General features: G+C 37.3%; 1 protein-coding gene across 3 annotated transcripts in view; it reads left to right on the top strand.

Annotated features, from left to right (window-relative positions):
• The window catches only part of DNAJC13 (DnaJ heat shock protein family (Hsp40) member C13), a 106,767-nt gene that overhangs the window by 80,711 nt on the left and 9,441 nt on the right, over positions 1-16,615 (top strand). For all 3 annotated transcript variants that reach the window (XM_032488325.1, XM_006176287.3, XM_014552018.2), the window contains 13 exons: positions 435-602; positions 2,034-2,147; positions 3,634-3,750; positions 4,897-5,074; positions 6,449-6,540; positions 8,173-8,272; positions 10,160-10,234; positions 10,459-10,571; positions 12,584-12,753; positions 12,915-12,957; positions 13,340-13,513; positions 15,353-15,532; positions 15,836-15,976. In XM_032488325.1, coding sequence (XP_032344216.1) covers positions 435-602; positions 2,034-2,147; positions 3,634-3,750; positions 4,897-5,074; positions 6,449-6,540; positions 8,173-8,272; positions 10,160-10,234; positions 10,459-10,571; positions 12,584-12,753; positions 12,915-12,957; positions 13,340-13,513; positions 15,353-15,532; positions 15,836-15,976 — 1,665 coding nt within the window. The remainder of the gene's footprint in view (positions 1-434; positions 603-2,033; positions 2,148-3,633; positions 3,751-4,896; positions 5,075-6,448; positions 6,541-8,172; positions 8,273-10,159; positions 10,235-10,458; positions 10,572-12,583; positions 12,754-12,914; positions 12,958-13,339; positions 13,514-15,352; positions 15,533-15,835; positions 15,977-16,615) is intronic.

The following is a 16,615-nucleotide window of genomic DNA, read 5'->3' as shown; positions in this document are numbered from 1 at the left end:
TGTTCCAGAAGGATTCAAGGCAAGGGAATTTGTGATAGCATATATTGGTTAAAAATTAATTTTTTGCTGGTTACTCAGTCACCTTTATGACTGCAAAGTTATTGTTGTGTACCACAGGGAAATGTAACAATGCTATTGGACTAGTGGGGCTAGCTCCCCCAAGCACTTGAGAGCTTGTCTGATTTTCACAGATATTTTTTGTCTATCCGATTATCTACAGGACCCTGCATTGGGTATAAATGAGTACATAGATTCTGATGGTCTTTCGTATAAATAAAAGAATAAGCTCCCAAGCATAAACTCTCTGCCATCAGTGTTGGGAGCTCCAGTGCCTTTTTTGTTTATTTTTACTTTCTGCTCCTTAATAATGTTTCGTACAGGTTCGGTTCTGTATAAGATAACGGATTCTACTTTAATGTCTTATTTTGTAACAGGAAGTAGCCAACAGCCTTGCCAAACTGAGTGTCCGTGCTCTAAGTCGCCTTGGAGGGTATCTGCCTGAAGAACAGGCAACCCCAGAAAACCCCACCATAAGGAAAAGTTTAGCTGGCATGCTGACCCCCTATGTTGCCAGGAAACTTGCTGTGGTCAGTGCTACTGAGGTATGTGCTTCAGAGGGAGCCTGGGTTTTGATGAATATTGCAAGATCCCTTACATATTAGAGGAACATAGCAATGTTGATTGCTCTAGGAAACCTAAGAATTGAAAATGCTCACATGCTTGTTCTCTGAACCAAGAAATTCGGCTTATTGTGGATTGGTGCTGATGATATCAGCTCTGTAAGTCTATTCTGTCTGTAAGGGTAAATTAATTTCATGTTTCTCCACTGTGGAGCTCACCCTAATTCTTGATAAACTTGAGTCATAAAGGGCTAGGACAAGAGAGCGAACTTGGAGAGAGGGCTGGGAGTCAGGAGACCCAGAGTATATTTTTACCTGTTTTTTAAATAAACTATAACTTCTTTGGACTCAGCATTGAGATCCTAAAAGTAAATGCATACACACATGCATGCGCGCATATATGACAAAAATAAATATGACCATGGTAGATCTCCCAACCTCTTCTGTAAGCATCATTGCGAAACAATCTAAGAATGTAACATTAGAGTATTGACCTATAGAAATCCACTAAATAGAGTACTATGAAAAGTTAAATTGTATAGGTATGTGTAAAGACATTAAAAGATGTTTAAAGTATTTTAAGTGAAAAGCATAAGTTCCATTTTTGGCATTAAAAAAATGAATGGATGGATCTGTATCCATATGTTAAGTAGTTATCCCTCCCAGAATGGCAGAATTGCAGGCTATTTTAATTTTGTTATGTTTTCTCTAATGATCATCTAATACTTTTATAAGAAAAAAAGTCCTCAGGGTTCCAAATGTGTAGAGTATTTCTGGGATTTTTAAACAGCCTTTTTTTTTTTTAAATGCAATCTGATTGAGTCTGTTTTTTTGTGCAGATTGTTGCTTTTCAGAGCCCCTGAGTAAGAGGGAAGAGCTTTAGATGCCAATCTTGATCTTGATTCTTTTTCTGGACTTTGTGTTCACCAGTGTTATATACTTTGCTGACTGAAAACATTCTTTCCAGAAATACGAACAAGTTGTTGATTACCTACTATAGAGAAGGGGAAAAAATTAACACTTCAAAATCCTGTCCTGAACTCCATCTGGACTTAATAAAATGTTTACTTTAAATTGCCATGTTTATAAAATGCTTTAACACGAAATATCTTGGGTAATTTTCACCATAGCAGAGTAAATGTTAAGACTGTGAAGTCAAACAGACTCAAATTTGAATCCTAATTTCACCACTTTAAGATAATGAGACCTGGGACAAATAATTTGATCTTTCTCAGTCTTGGTTTTTCTCAGCTGCAAAATGGATATTGTTAACACACTTGTTAGAATTATTGAGATGTTTTATACTTAAAATATCTGTTACAGTGCTTGGCATGTAATGGGCAATTTTAATATATGCTAAATAACTTCAGTGTTTCTTCTGAGTTTATAAAACAGTAATATTCTGCCTCCTAGATTTTGAAGATGCTTAACAGCAACACAGAGAGCCCTTATTTGATATGGAATAATTCTACAAGAGCAGAACTGCTTGAATTTCTTGAATCCCAACAAGAAAACATGATTAAAAAAGTATGTTATTGTTTTATAAAGTTCTTGGATAACTTCCAGTAATAGAATCTCCGGAAATAGAAGTTAGTGTCGGCGAAACAGAAACCCATTATTTCTCCATTTGGTGATCATCAAGCTACTAGCTTTTTGCTATCTAATATTTGATCCATTTGATAACAGCATTCTTACTGTATTTAATAATACGTGAGGATTTTTTGTGGTGTTTTGAATTACCACTTACATATAGCTGCCTTCTATTTTAACCATTCTTTAAACCCAGAAGCTCTGTTTTAAGTGTTCTTTTTAGCTTCTTTCCCTCGGTAAATCAAAATTGCTTTCTGGTATCAAAATTGAGTAATTTTTCCTATCCTGCCGCCATCTAGTGGAGAAGCTGTTAAGCCATGAAAAAAAAGACAGTAGGATGGGAAATAAGGAGAGGGCCTAGATAATGTATATATATAGATGATTGAGTCTTGATGGTTTAGAAGACAGTTATGTTTGTGGGTTTGGAGTTTATTTAAAGAGGAACCATTGCTGTTATTTCCTGAACTATTAAAAAAAATTTTTTTTTCAAGGCTTGGTCTTTTTTATTTCAGTGTAGTATGCAAAACCATTAGAAAAGCTAAGGTAATAAAAGCTCAGCACATCAACTGCTGAGTTAAATAGGAGACACATTAATAGTATGAATTACTCATACTTCAGAATTTCAAAACTTGGTTTTGAACTCATTTCTTGATAGTCACCGGAGCTCTTTGTAGGTAGAAGCTTTGAAAATTGCAGAGCAAACAGAGCTAAGGAGGACAAGTGTCGGGTTTCTATACATCATCTGTTCTCTCACCAGAAGAGACATAATATCATCTTCTTTTTGTTTGACCCTTTACAACTTTATGATGTACTTTCACATAATATTTCAGTCAGTCCAACCTAAATTTTGTGCGATTTCAACCTAAGTCTAAATCTTGGGACTATTTTTTTACCCCATTCCTTTTCTATCTTTTTCTTTTCCTTTATTAAATGGAAACTCTTCTTGATTTGTCAACCTCTGTTACCCTGCTGCTTTTATTCAGAGACCCTGTTTTCCAGCACTTGCAGTTAATGTATTGTTTTTTAAAACCCTTTATTTCTTCACTCTCTTACCCTATATCTGATGGGGCCAAACGTCTGCTGAGCGGAGTAAGAAGGGCCAAGTATTATCCTTGCTTATAGACGTCAGCTCTGAGACATTTCATTGGCTGATCTCTGTGATCTTTTGAAATTTTAAAATGAGTTATAATATTGATCTTTGGATTAAAAGTAACAACTCTGCACCTGTTCTAGAGTCCACATCACAAACATGAAAATTGCACTGAGTGCTGTGATGTGTGTCCTACCACGTTTTTCCTCTATGGAAAACGAACGGCTCTTTCAAGTTATTTGTCTTGTTATTAAGCTGAATATGGATAAATTTATAAACCAGACACAAATGACTCCAGTTTACATCTAACAGTCTATTTTCTTTTTTGAAAAGGGTGATTGTGACAAAACGTACGGATCAGAATTTGTCTACAGTGATCATGCCAAAGAACTTATTGTAGGGGAGATTTTTGTCAGGGTGTATAATGAAGTCCCTACTTTCCCACTCGAGGTAAGCTCTCGACTTTTAGTTTTGTCTGATACCTTTGATCATTTGTTATTGAAAGCAACTAGTTTATTCACACTGTATACATCGAAATAATACCTGTTTTTTTGCCAAATGCTTTATGCTAACTTGGGTATGTGACGGGTGACCATTGATAACTTATGAGCCTCTTTATTTTGAACATTGAAGAATTTAATTTTGTGGATTCATAAATAAGAAGTTATTCCTTCCCCAGCTGTTCTTATATTTTGTGCACAGTACTGTCCCACTGTGTCATGTGTATATGCCTTCAACTTTTACTGATCTCTCATGGAAGTGTAAGGCCATTTACATGTCAAATTGCTTACACTATCATACTGAATATCAGACCACCTGACAGAAGTCCTTCTCTTATTAGAAGAAATTAGGACAGCACAGGTGGAAAGCAGAATTTTAAGTTGATGACTAGAGTCACACCAGGTTCATCTTTTGTGATGATCCCTAATCACTTCCAGAAGCAAATGAGGAGCTTCTTTTTCTTCTTAGTACTTAGGGATGGTGTAGGAAGTTTCTGTTGTAGTTTTTTTGTTTTTGCTTTTTGGAGTACATAACAAGGAGGATTTGGTGGTTGATTGGTTTATAAGGAGGGGAAAAGTGAGGCTTTGTTTCAGAGTTTGCCCTTGGGAAAAAAAGGAATTTACTAAACTGTAATGTATATTATTTACCACAGAATAATACATATAAATCGCTGTTAAGCAGAATGAGTTCAGTGATTTGTGCAGTCTCTTTGAAGATTGTCCTTTGACTTCATATTTTAAATACATGTAATTTTTAAATATAAAAATACAATGAAATATAGAAGTTATATATCATACTATCAATTACTTTGGTAAAGGGAAGACATACTCTAGTCTCAGAATTATATCAAAGTACTGATGGGAGTATATCAAGTCCCTAATGGATTAGGACAAAAAAAGTTAAATACTTTCTAACGCAATTGGATTTTGTCCTGTTTCTCCACCCCCTCCCCCTTAATCTGTAGATGTATTCATGCGTGTGTATAATTTAATCACTTTCATAGCTTGAAATGTTTTTGTTTTTGCTGTGGAGTCTTCGCTAATAGGTTATTCTCAAGGGCGCACATGTTTTTAAATATTTTTCCATTCAACTTAGGTTCCAAAAGCATTTGCTGCAAGTCTCTTGGATTATATAGGCTCCCAGGCCCAGTACCTCCACACATTCATGGCAATCACACACGCTGCAAAAGTGGAGTCCGAGCAGCATGGAGACCGCTTGCCAAGAGTGGAAATGGCTTTGGAGGCTCTGAGAAATGTCATAAAATATAATCCAGGTGTGTGACTGTACCCTTGATCAGTAAGATACTTATAATAGAAGAGCCCTAAAAATTCCAGTTCTCAATTTTATCAGGGAAAATTATTCTTGGTTATGATGTAATACTTAATATAATACTAGGAACTGATCCCATAATATTTTTACCTATATATGGTACGGTGGAGAGGTCAAGTCACCATGCTTAGAAGTCATATCTAAGAGCAGGTTAAGTCTCAGTGAGTTGAAAAGGCAAAATAACTTCTTATAAAACTGCATATTGATGACGTAAGTTAACATACAAGTGTAAGTGCTTAAATTAGATTTATTTGGTGATCTGATTTTTGCCTCTTTTGGTCCTTAACACTATGCCATGTGTATATGGGCCATTCATATTTTTGAAAAACTGCCTGAAGTTATTCGTGTATAAAAATTAAAATAATAAAAAAATAATAATAATTAAAACAATTAAAAATAATTAAAATAATAAAAAAAATTGTTAAAACATCTTTAAGAGGACATTTCTAAGAATGTTATCAGCGAGATGGATGAGTGAAAATCCAACAGCTTCTTCCAGTTCTAACTTTGATAAACCAGTATAGGCGACAAAACCTAAAGCAATAGGAAACCACCTTAAGTTAATTGAAGACCTCACATCTTTTTTGTTAACACTTAAAATTATATTGCAGGTACTTTTTTGCTCTTTTCACTGTGTGTTACAGTTCTATTAAACTTCTGACATTTGGTTATTGCCAACAAATGAGTTAAACAAAATAAGCAATAGTAATTAAATGTTGTTAGGAAAATTAGTCATTCATTCCCAAGGTATACATGGGGATGTTATTAAAGGCAGATTTTGTAAAAATCTGAAGAAAACTTTGTTATTGTTTGGAGTTGCGTATTAGGTACAGAGAAATTGCAGCAAAGCTGGCCATCGATTTGGAGCTCGTTTGTTTGTAATGTAGTCTTCAAGTGGCAGAGTTCTCAGTCTTAATCAAAAGCCACGTGACGTCACGCTCTCCCCAGATGTAATTAGGCGGAGAGAGGTAGCTCTGAGGTCTAGCGGTAAAGAGTAAGAATCCCACCTTACACTTTTCATTTTTGAATTGTATTTGGACTGTGCATTTGGTAAATTTGTTTTCAGCTTGTGAGCTAGCTAGCGGTGGGGATGGAAATGAAAACCAAACAAGCCTCAGAAGCTCTAACAGCGTTTTGCTTCTTAAGATGTACTGTGCTTAGTGGTGATACTTCACTTACTTCATGTCACAAATGTTGAGAAAAGTCTTTTGGAGACTTAGAGTTGATAGTAACCAGCAGTGTACATTGGTTTTCGAAGGTCAATAATTTAGAGCATCTCTTGGTAATAAAAATTAAACATTTTATTTTTACTCCATAGGCTCTGAAAGTGAATGCATTGGACACTTTAAGTTAATATTTTCTCTTCTTCGAGTCCATGGAGCTGGTCAAGTACAGCAGTTGGCTTTAGAGGTGAAAGGATTTTGTACTAAAGCATGTTGTCTTTCCTACCACTTACTATATATGGTTTGAGCTTTGATTAATTACTATCTGAAGTTTCATTGAAGTTTGCATGTGCTCTTTTGTGTGTGTGTGTGTGTGTGTGTGTGTGTGTGTGTGTGTGCGCGCGTGTGTTTTGCCTTTTAAGCCAAGTGAATATTTTTAAAATTTGAATTAATATGCTCATTTTGAAGAGCAAAGGTGGCATAGTGTTGTTGAAGGTGGTTCTCTGTGGTCATTGTCTGTCATGCATTAGAACTTGGAATGCGTTGTGTAGTGCCATGTGGGGTGAGTTAAGGAATGGATTTGACTCAGGAAGCTTGGAGGCCACACATCAGCAAGGAAAGGAGGCAAGATTTCCCTGATCTCTGTGTCCCCACATGTTGAGATCAGGGCACTCTGGTTGTGTTCCAGAGAACAGACCCTCCTCCTCCCCCTCCATTGCTCTCCCTTCTTATGAATCTGATACAGAAGCAGCCTTTCCAGTGAGGGTGTCACACTTTACAGGAGCTGTCTAGGAAAAGCAACTGCTCAGAACCTGTGGGCTGTGGGGGTTTGAGAGTGGTTTTGGGGAGGGGGGGCTCCTTCAGGAGAATGAAATAATTGGTCCCGTAAGAAGCTGTTTGGGTGGAGCCTTTTTCTCTGGGAGAAGTGGGGGAAACCCCAGTCACAGGGGACTCGTTCAGGCACCCAGGGTGAGCTGCCAGGATCTTTTTCCAAATGATCCTGCTTGTTGTAATAAGAACAATCCATTATAAAGAATTCAGCCCTGCAGTTAACAGGTTCATGAGTAGTTAATGAGTGATTAAGTTCTTAGATGGCATTCTGGTCTTAAAAAGATGTTTAGTAAAACAATAAAGGTTGGATTGGTCAAAGAGCTTAACTAGTGTGTTCTTTTCATTGAAAAGTGTGCTTCTCTAACTATTTCCTTCAAGTACCTTGTTAACTTTTAAGATAAGCATTATTAGATCTACATTTTGCTTTGAGATTCGACCACATGATTGAAGTTAAGTGACATTGATCTTTAGATGCATATTATAAAAGTTAAACATGAGAGATCATGCTCTTTGAAAGAAAAATATACCTATTTTCTTTATAACGGAAAGATAGACCCAATCTGTTGTACTGGGCACTGAAGACATTTACTTTCTCCCTCTAAAAGCTAAAAGAAAGTCCCAGTAATGAAGATCATTCATTTCCTAATCTTCCCACTGCAGATCTATGATTGGAAAACACTGCAGTGTACACCATAGTTCTGGAGCATGAACTGTGTAGGATTGAAGGCTTTTTGTAATCTTGAGATTGTAAATTGGTGCTAAAGTATTTGTTTAGATTATTTTATTTCTTACCTCTAAATTAATAGAATTTGAATGTTCATAATATATGCATTAGTATTAACATATTTTACTTCTCCAAAGATCAAAGTAATAAAGCCAATCTCTTAAAATTAAACTCTTGCCTAAAAATTATTTTGTTCTCCAAACATTTTTTTCATTTTGGTGAAGCCTTACATTTATTTAGTTCTGACTAATTTGACTTAAATTTGTTTTAAGTCTGAGATTATTTTCAAAACTCTTAATTAATATCCTGTTGATTAATTTTCAGGTTGTGAATATAGTGACATCTAACCAAGATTGTGTAAACAATATTGCTGAATCAATGGTTTTGTCCAATTTATTGGCTCTTCTACATTCTTTGCCATCAAGTACGTATATTCACAAATGGAATTTTCAAAACCACAGCACAGTTAACCCATGGAGGGGAGCAGTTACATAGATAGTAAAAAACCTGACATAACGTTATCCTGTTTAGTTTTGGAATATTTTAAGTGGTATGCTTTATGTTAGATTTGTCTTCCTAATTACTTTTTTACATAGTTAATAAAATTACTTTGTATTTCCCGTATTGAAAGTTGGAGGTGAGAGAGATCCAAAAGCAAAGGAAAAGAATTGAGGATTTTTCATTGGCTGAGTGTGAGCTACACATGAGTAATTGAGAATTGACTAATATTCCATGGTTTATTTAAAAACCACAATTGGTCTTAGAAAATAGAAGAAACGCTTAAGATAAAAATCACCTTGTGTTCAGCTTAAAGTTCAGTCCTGTGTTGCCATTTACTGATTTGATACTGATAGTGACTACTACCACCGAATGAGATCAGTTTAAAAAAATACACCAACCTGATTTCTTGAATACAGCCTGCACTAATTCAGCCTTCTTATAAACGTACGTGCAGTTGTCTAGTGTGTAGTTGTGCTAGAATCAACCTTGAGATCGCTTTTCAAAGGCAGTTGCGATATGACTCCAACTTCACTGACCATCAGCATACTTTGCTGAGTCAGCTTTGCCAACCCCTTGGAAGTCGTGTTAATCCTGTCTACCTCCTTGAGAGCAGGAACTTGTCTGCCTCGATCATGGTGTGCTTCTGTGCCTTGCACGTGTTAGGAATTCCTTTTATGTTCAGTGAATTGAGTGGAGTGGGATTTCCAATGAATAATTTTCTTTTCTTTAATAAATAACATGTTTGAAAGTCATTTGCAGATGATTTTTACAACCTTTAGTTGGTTTTTCTTTTTTGTCAGTTTCCAACAGCTTTGTAAGCCTTCAGACAATGCAGAATTAAACTGATTGATGAAGTGAAGAATGCTACAGAAGTCATAGTTTGAAAGTCTTATTTTATATTTATATCTGATGTATACAGTCTAGTCAGTATTCTAACCTTACAGGTGAAACAGCTTACATCTAGATAGCTCAGCCTACCCTGCTATCATTTACGTCGTAGACCAAATTATCTTCCACTATTTGCTAAGGGACATTAAATACATAAAATTTTAACTTCCCCAACCCCCCTCCAAAGACTTGTTTTCCTTCAAAGCTGTGGTTAGAACAGTGATGAGTTTTCCATGAAGCATTATTTCTTCTAAAAATCTTTTGAGTGTTCATTCTGCCTGTTAACTTACCTCAGTCTGGCCACCAGTGTTTGTTGTTTTAGTCTCGGCCTAATACTTGGCAGCCTCCACCCTCTTTGCCAACTGTTTATTACTTTGGTCACCTGTCTGGTGCTGCCATTCGACTCTAGAAGAGCGAAGTCCAGTAGCCCTGCCTGCTTCAATGACAAGGGGTGAAAGGTGCCCAGACTGTGTCCAGAAGGATGCTGTTGGGTCTTAGATTGGAACAGTGTGTTGCAACTGCTACTTCCAACTCATTTCTGTAAGACAGTAGCACCGCATAAAACTCCTAGATCCCTGAACAGAGCATCTGCAGGGTGGCAGGAGGTGAGAAGATTTTGTTTGCACAGTGAACAGTGGGTAGGAAGACAGTACAGCATAGTGGTGATGCATGTGCCCTTTCGAGTCAGACATTCCTCTGTAAAAACTCAGCTGTACCACTAGCTGTAAATCCATGGGCTGATCAAGCTGGGCCTCCGCTTCCTCACTCATGACAAGATCAGAATACCTCTTTTGCTGGTTTTTGTGAAGATGAACATATGCTACCCTGTGTAGAACACCTAGTTTAGTCTCTGGCACCAACGCCCGGTAAATGTGTAAGCTGATGTGATGATACATTCCTTGAAATGTCTTTTACTCTGCAGGTCGTCAGCTTGTTCTGGAAACTCTTTATGCTTTGACATCAAGTACAAAAATAATCAAAGAAGCAATGGCAAAAGGTAATGAGTGAAGTGCTTTCTCACCTAATCACTCTCAGTAATTATGAAGCTTACTTTGAGCTGCTTTGTATAGTCTAATAAATGAGAAGAATGCTTTGGAAGGCTTACAGTTTTAAAAAAATAACTGCATTGAGTTTAAATAAGGTTGAAAATGAATTCTACTGATTATAAAAGTCATATTTTTTACATGGAGTATAAACACTAATTATTTTTTTCCTTCACAGGAGCTTTGATTTACTTACTAGATATGTTCTGTAATTCAACACATCCACAAGTTCGAGCCCAGACAGCAGAACTTTTTGCTAAAATGACAGCAGATAAACTAATAGGTCCAAAGGTGAGCACAAATAGGTTCTTAGAAAGAAATTAATTGTTAAAGCTCTGTTACTTTGATAACTGATTTCATGAGGTTTACCAAAGTCTGAGATGCTGAGGAAATAACCTATGTGAAAGCTGGAAGATCAACATACCTGAAATTGTCCCTGTGTATTACTAGTTAGAGAAAAAATATATTTGGGGAAGCCTGTGCTACAATTGAGAAGCCTTAAGGGAGTGTTTGAATTGCAGTGATAAAACTGTTCATCCCCCTTGAAGAAAGAAAAAAAGCGTATTTCAGTTATGTCAGAAGATAGGTGAGGTTAGATTTTCACACTTTGAGAATTGGCCTATGAAAGCAGCTCATGAAGGAGATGGTTATCTGTGTCCTTATACACCCCTTACGGGTGTATATACCAGCCTCTTGAAGTAAGGCCACACAGCACGTGAGCGTAATGGCACCCTGCTTCCCTTCTCTGCAGGGAGAGCTCACGCTGCGAATCTGGAGATGGCGAGATGATCTCTGGAACCACGGTCCAGTTTGTAGAGCAGGAACCTGTTAGAACAATACTTCTACATTGAATTGCATCCAGGCATGGGTGTAAACAAAGTCCCTTCTTCTGTTAAATCAGTTTCACATGAAGTAATGCTCACTGAAGCATTGTCTGTGCCAAGCCAGATATGAAATAAAGGCTCCTGAGCCCTCGCTTCCAGAGTCTGATTTCACTTCAGCAAAACAGGCTGCATTCAATTTGTTTTCTTTCTTGCCTGATCTCCCAGTTTAGCTATTGAGAATCTGTCACAGGACCTGGAACCGTTTTATTTTGAAAGTGTGGCTGATAGTTTGTCATCAGCAGGATTGATGAGATATGGGTGATTTTATTTGAATGTCTATAGAAAGGGTCTGTAAAATGAAGAATATTGAGTTTTCTTAAAGCTAGATTTGAGTAGCACGTAATTATAACATCTAATATTAGATGTTTTAAATAATGTTTTAATATTTAAAATAAATGTGTACTGAAATTATTTTGAGCTCTTCAGTAACTTTTTGACTTTTGAAGTAAATGAGGGATATTTTGCCAAGGTGAATATATTTACGTGTCAATTTTCTGTATAGTGAAAAATACAAGTATCAGCTTCTTTACTGAATGATTTGCAGCAAGGGATTCTAGAACTGGCATCAGTAACTTTTTCCCTTTTTGGTAACAGCTTTATTGAGATACAACTGACATACCACATAATTCACACATACAGAATGCACAGCTCAGCGGCTTGGACAACAGCAGTCAGTTACAGGGCATTTTCATCAACATGGGGAAAGGCCCGTCCCTTTCAGCAGTCACTTTCATTCCCCTTCCTCCCAGCACTTGTTGTCCTTGTAGCTTGGGCTTGGGATGTCGTATCTAAGAAACCATTATCTAATCTAAGGTCAGAAAGATCTGTACCTGTTTTTTCCTGTGAGTTTTATAGTTTTAGCCCTTGTATTTAGGTCTTAGACCCATTTGACCAAGAAAAGTGACATACCTGCTGTTTCGTAGATGCTCTCTGTCGTGTAACTGACACTTTCCGTTAGTTCATTGGCTGCTCGGAGGTTCAGAGCTCTTGATGTTTCTTTGTGTACTGAATTCATACTAGCATGTGGGGGGAGAGATGGAGGGACAGGCCAGCTGAGGGCCTTCTGGGAAGAGGGAGCAGCGTGTGCAGGGCAGGTTGTGGCCAGATGTGCTCTGGGAACTGCACACGAGTGGTGCTGGATTTTTTTTTTAAACATTTCTTGAATTTGAGGTGGAGCAAGGAAATGAAAACTGGATAGGCAAGTAGTAGCAGGTCGTTAGTGAGTCTTGTTACCTTTGGTTTATCTGTTAGTTACCAAGGTTCCTCTTCTCTCGCTGCCGAAGTTCTAGATGCTAGTTATGGCCCACAGCAGCCGTAACACAAAGTACAGCCACGTTCTATCTCAGAGAAATGTAAAGCAAACCAATACTGAGATGTTTCCAACGGGTCTGTTTTCTTTCTCAAACCTCTTTCATCTAGGTTCGAATTACATTAATGAAATTTCTCCCAAGCGTTTTTATGGATGCCATGAGAGACAACCCTGAAGCTGCTGTCCACATTTTTGAAGGAACTCATGAAAATCCGGAGTTAATTTGGAATGACAGTTCCAGAGATAAAGTGTCCACAACTGTTAGAGAAATGATGCTCGAGTAAGTAGAGACACACACATCATGACTTCCAGCCTTCAGGTGGAGTCACTGGGCAGGCGAATGAATGTTGTCTGTGGCCCCTCTAAGACTTACTCTGTAAAGGTTCATGAAAGTGTATCTTGTGACTGAAGTCTCATATCCTTCTGCTTTTTTTCCCCAAGGCACTTTAAAAATCAGCAAGACAACCCTGATGTAAACTGGAAGGTAAAATATGCTTTTATTCAGAGGAAGGAATTTTATGTTTTACTGTTTTATTGTTTTGGTTTTTTTTTTTCCTAATTCCTGCTGAGTCAGTTCAGTACCAGCCTTTTCCATACTTTGTCCTTAAGATACTTTAGGTCTTCCCCTGGAAGACAGGTTTTAAACATAAAAGTGGGAACACCCACTTTTGAAATAAGTAATTAAAGCACCTTTTCTGAATTTTATTAAGAGAAAATAAAACTTAACAATAATTATGATTTGATCTATTAATGACTGTTCAAGGACTAGTTAATTTCATGAGTTTCTTTAATAGGGTTTGCATTTCTTGATTAATGTACAGCTGACGATTTATTAAGTGACTTGACACTTCTTTCCCTGTTCAAAGCTGCCTGAAGACTTTGCTGTGGTGTTTGGAGAAGCAGAGGGTGAACTTGCTGTTGGAGGAGTTTTCTTGAGAATCTTTATTGCACAACCAGCTTGGGTTCTAAGAAAGCCTCGAGAATTTCTTATTGCACTTCTAGAAAAATTAACTGAGCTCCTGGAGAAGAACAATCCTCACGTAAGCTTCCGCCGTCAGCAAAACATTTCAGATAGTTTGCTGAGTATGTTGATGATGTTTCTGTTAAAACACCATCCTCACTGACCATGCGTTAAGAAGTGACTACCTCTTCAAACTATTTGGTACAAAATAAGATATAAGAATATACTGTACAGCACTGGGAATATACCAATATTTTATAATACTATAAATGGAGTATAACCTTAAAAATGTGAATCACTGTATTGTACACCTGTAACTTATATAATACTGTACAGCAACTATACTTTAATTTTTAAAAGTGGGGTGGGTATAGCTCAGTGGTAGAGTGCAGAGGTCCTGGGTTCAACCCCCAGTACCACTATTTAAGAAGTTTTTTAAATAATTCGCCACCTCTTTCAGTATAGCAGCACACTTAAATTCAAATATGCTCCTTCATCTTTTTTTTTTTAGCATGATCAGAAGTGAAACTCTTAGTAAAATGGTTATTTCTGAACCAGAGTTGGAGCTGTCTATATGGAGAGGATGCTGTTTCTGACAATTACAGAAGCTCTGAGAGAAGGATTCTGCCATCCCATTTCCAGCAACTGTATAGTTTTAAGGAGAAACCTAAATGTTCAGTGTAGAAACCTAAATAGAAGTGTGTCCTCCTAGGGCACGTTCGTCACTCAGCTTTCCATAGACGGTAGGGATGACCCTAGTTGAAGGGATTGACAGGAGAGTGGTAACTATGTGAGCGAACCTGCACCCTTGCTCAGAACCAACAGCTACCAGGAGAGCAGAAGTGAGTAAGAAAGTAGACTCGGTCTTGGTTTGGTCAGTCAGAAACCCTGACATACATAAGGAGTTGTTATTTAAACCTATAGATTGAAAATAATTGAAAGATGTGATTGTTGTTGGATTTAATTAAACACACTGGCTGTGGAGATGATGAAGAGCCCGAGGTGTGTTGTTAGATGGTCCTGGATCTCAGTACTGGCTCCATCCCCGACTAGCTCTGTGGCCTGGAGTAGGACCGTGTGACTCTGCCTCTGTTGCCCCATAGAAAGATAACAGCATGAGGCCGAGGTGTTCATGAGTTTTGATAACTGTGGAATGCTTAGCCTAATGTCTGGTGTATGTTGAGTACTTAGGAATTATTAGTTACTATCCTTAGCTTAGCAAGACTTTTTAAAAAATATTAATATTGTGCCAAATATGTACATACATCTCTTTTCCACAGTCACATTTCCCTTTACTAGGATCTTTACTACATACGTAGTTTGCTTAAAAAATGAAATCCTTAAGAAGTAGCAACTTAGAAAGGGAAAAACGTAAACCATTTTCCTTCTATATCACTTTTTGAGTACATCCCAATTTCCATGTTCATTTAAGACGCATTATGTTATGATATATGTCTGCATATAATGGTATAAGTTACAGGTCTTTTATCCACAATAGAAAGTTCATGGCAGTCAGGCGTGTTAATTAGTAGGATTTTTAATATAACTGGAGAAAACATTTCACTAGTTCTGTATTCTCATGAATTATTGATGTTCTTTGATACTAACGTTTCTATAACATTATTTAAAAATTTCCAATAGTATCTTTTGGGAGGTGATCTCTTACACCTGCGGTAGAAATGAGATGTGACGTTGCCCAGCGAAAGGCTGCTTAGATTAAGATACCACATTCTCAGAGTCCTTTAAATTCATGCCTTCCATCAAGATGGGGAGTTTGTTAGTTTTTTAGGATTTATGAGTCAATTTTCAAGTATCAGCACTTAGAACTGGTGGATCCCTAGTTTTTAACACCACATGATTACCGTGGACGTTTAAGACTTATCAGTATTTTATAGTTTGTTTGTTTTATTCCGTCCAGGGAGAAACTCTGGAAACTTTGACAATGGCCACAGTATGTCTCTTCAATGCACAGCCTCAGCTGGCTGATCAGGTCCCACCATTGGGCCATCTTCCCAAAGTTCTCCAGGCAATGAATCATAGGAATAATGCCATTCCGAAGAGTGCCATTCGGGTTATCCATGCCCTGTCTGAAAACGAGGTATGAAGAGTCCATTTAGTAGCTTATAGTTCTAGAATGGATCTGTTCTCTGTCTTCCTGGCTAACGTACATGCAGTATAAATCCTCTCCCTGCCGTGTGCCTTTCTCCATATGAGCGGCATGGTATTATAACAGTTCTCAAACCAGTTTAAATGATACCATTAATAGACTGAATTTGACTCGGTTCATTATTAAACTTGAACTGAATGTAGGTTTTTCATATATTTTATGACTGTGGTATTTACCGTGTTGTATAAAATATTGCTCACTCTGCGAGTAACCTTTTCTTTTTGGGCACTTAAGCTGTGTGTTCGTGCCATGGCATCTTTGGAGACCATTGGCCCACTGATGAATGGAATGAAAAAGCGACCAGATACCGTCGGTCTAGCCTGTGAAGCAATAAATCGAATGTTTCAGAAGGAGCAAAGTGAATTAGTAGCACAAGTAAGTGACTTTCTAGTTTTCTATTTTAGGGAAGCAAAAATACCAAACAAATAGATTTTCATTTACTTATCACTGATCAGGTTTCCCTTAGGAACCCAACTTAGGTTTGGCAGTGAGATAACTTGTGGGTTTGTGCATGCATGAGTTTGTATTTTATACACACACATACAAGCACATGTGTGTGTGTGTGTACACACAGAGAGAGGTGGGCCAGCTGCCGAAAATCCTACCAATGTCAGAGTACTTTTGTGATGTCTGACTTTAAATTTTGGTCATCTACTAAGCATTTATCCTTAGCTTGCTATGTAAAATTTGCTTTATCCTCTTTGGAAAGATTCATGCTGTTTATTCATTCCTTTGTTCATAAGTCATGTTTAAGAAATATACCAAGGTTTTTATTGTCCTTTTCAAAGAGGTTACCCACCGAATGAAAATAAGACTTGGTGGGTACCAGTGTAGAGTAGTAGCAGACACTGAGGGAACAAAAAACATAATTAATTTAAAAGCCTTGTGTAAGAGATCTTTCTAAACTATAACTCTTAAATATAACTGGATTATTCTTCATCTTAAAAACCCTTCAGTGGTTCCGCATTACCTGCCAGATGGCAGAGTGACACCTTGGCTTGAGTACAGGGCCCT

This window comes from Camelus ferus, chromosome 1 (genome assembly GCF_009834535.1).
Source record: "Camelus ferus isolate YT-003-E chromosome 1, BCGSAC_Cfer_1.0, whole genome shotgun sequence".
NCBI lineage: Eukaryota > Metazoa > Chordata > Mammalia > Artiodactyla > Camelidae > Camelus > Camelus ferus.
The sequence above is the reverse complement of the archived record's forward strand: the minus strand, read 5'-3'. Positions and strand labels throughout refer to the sequence as shown.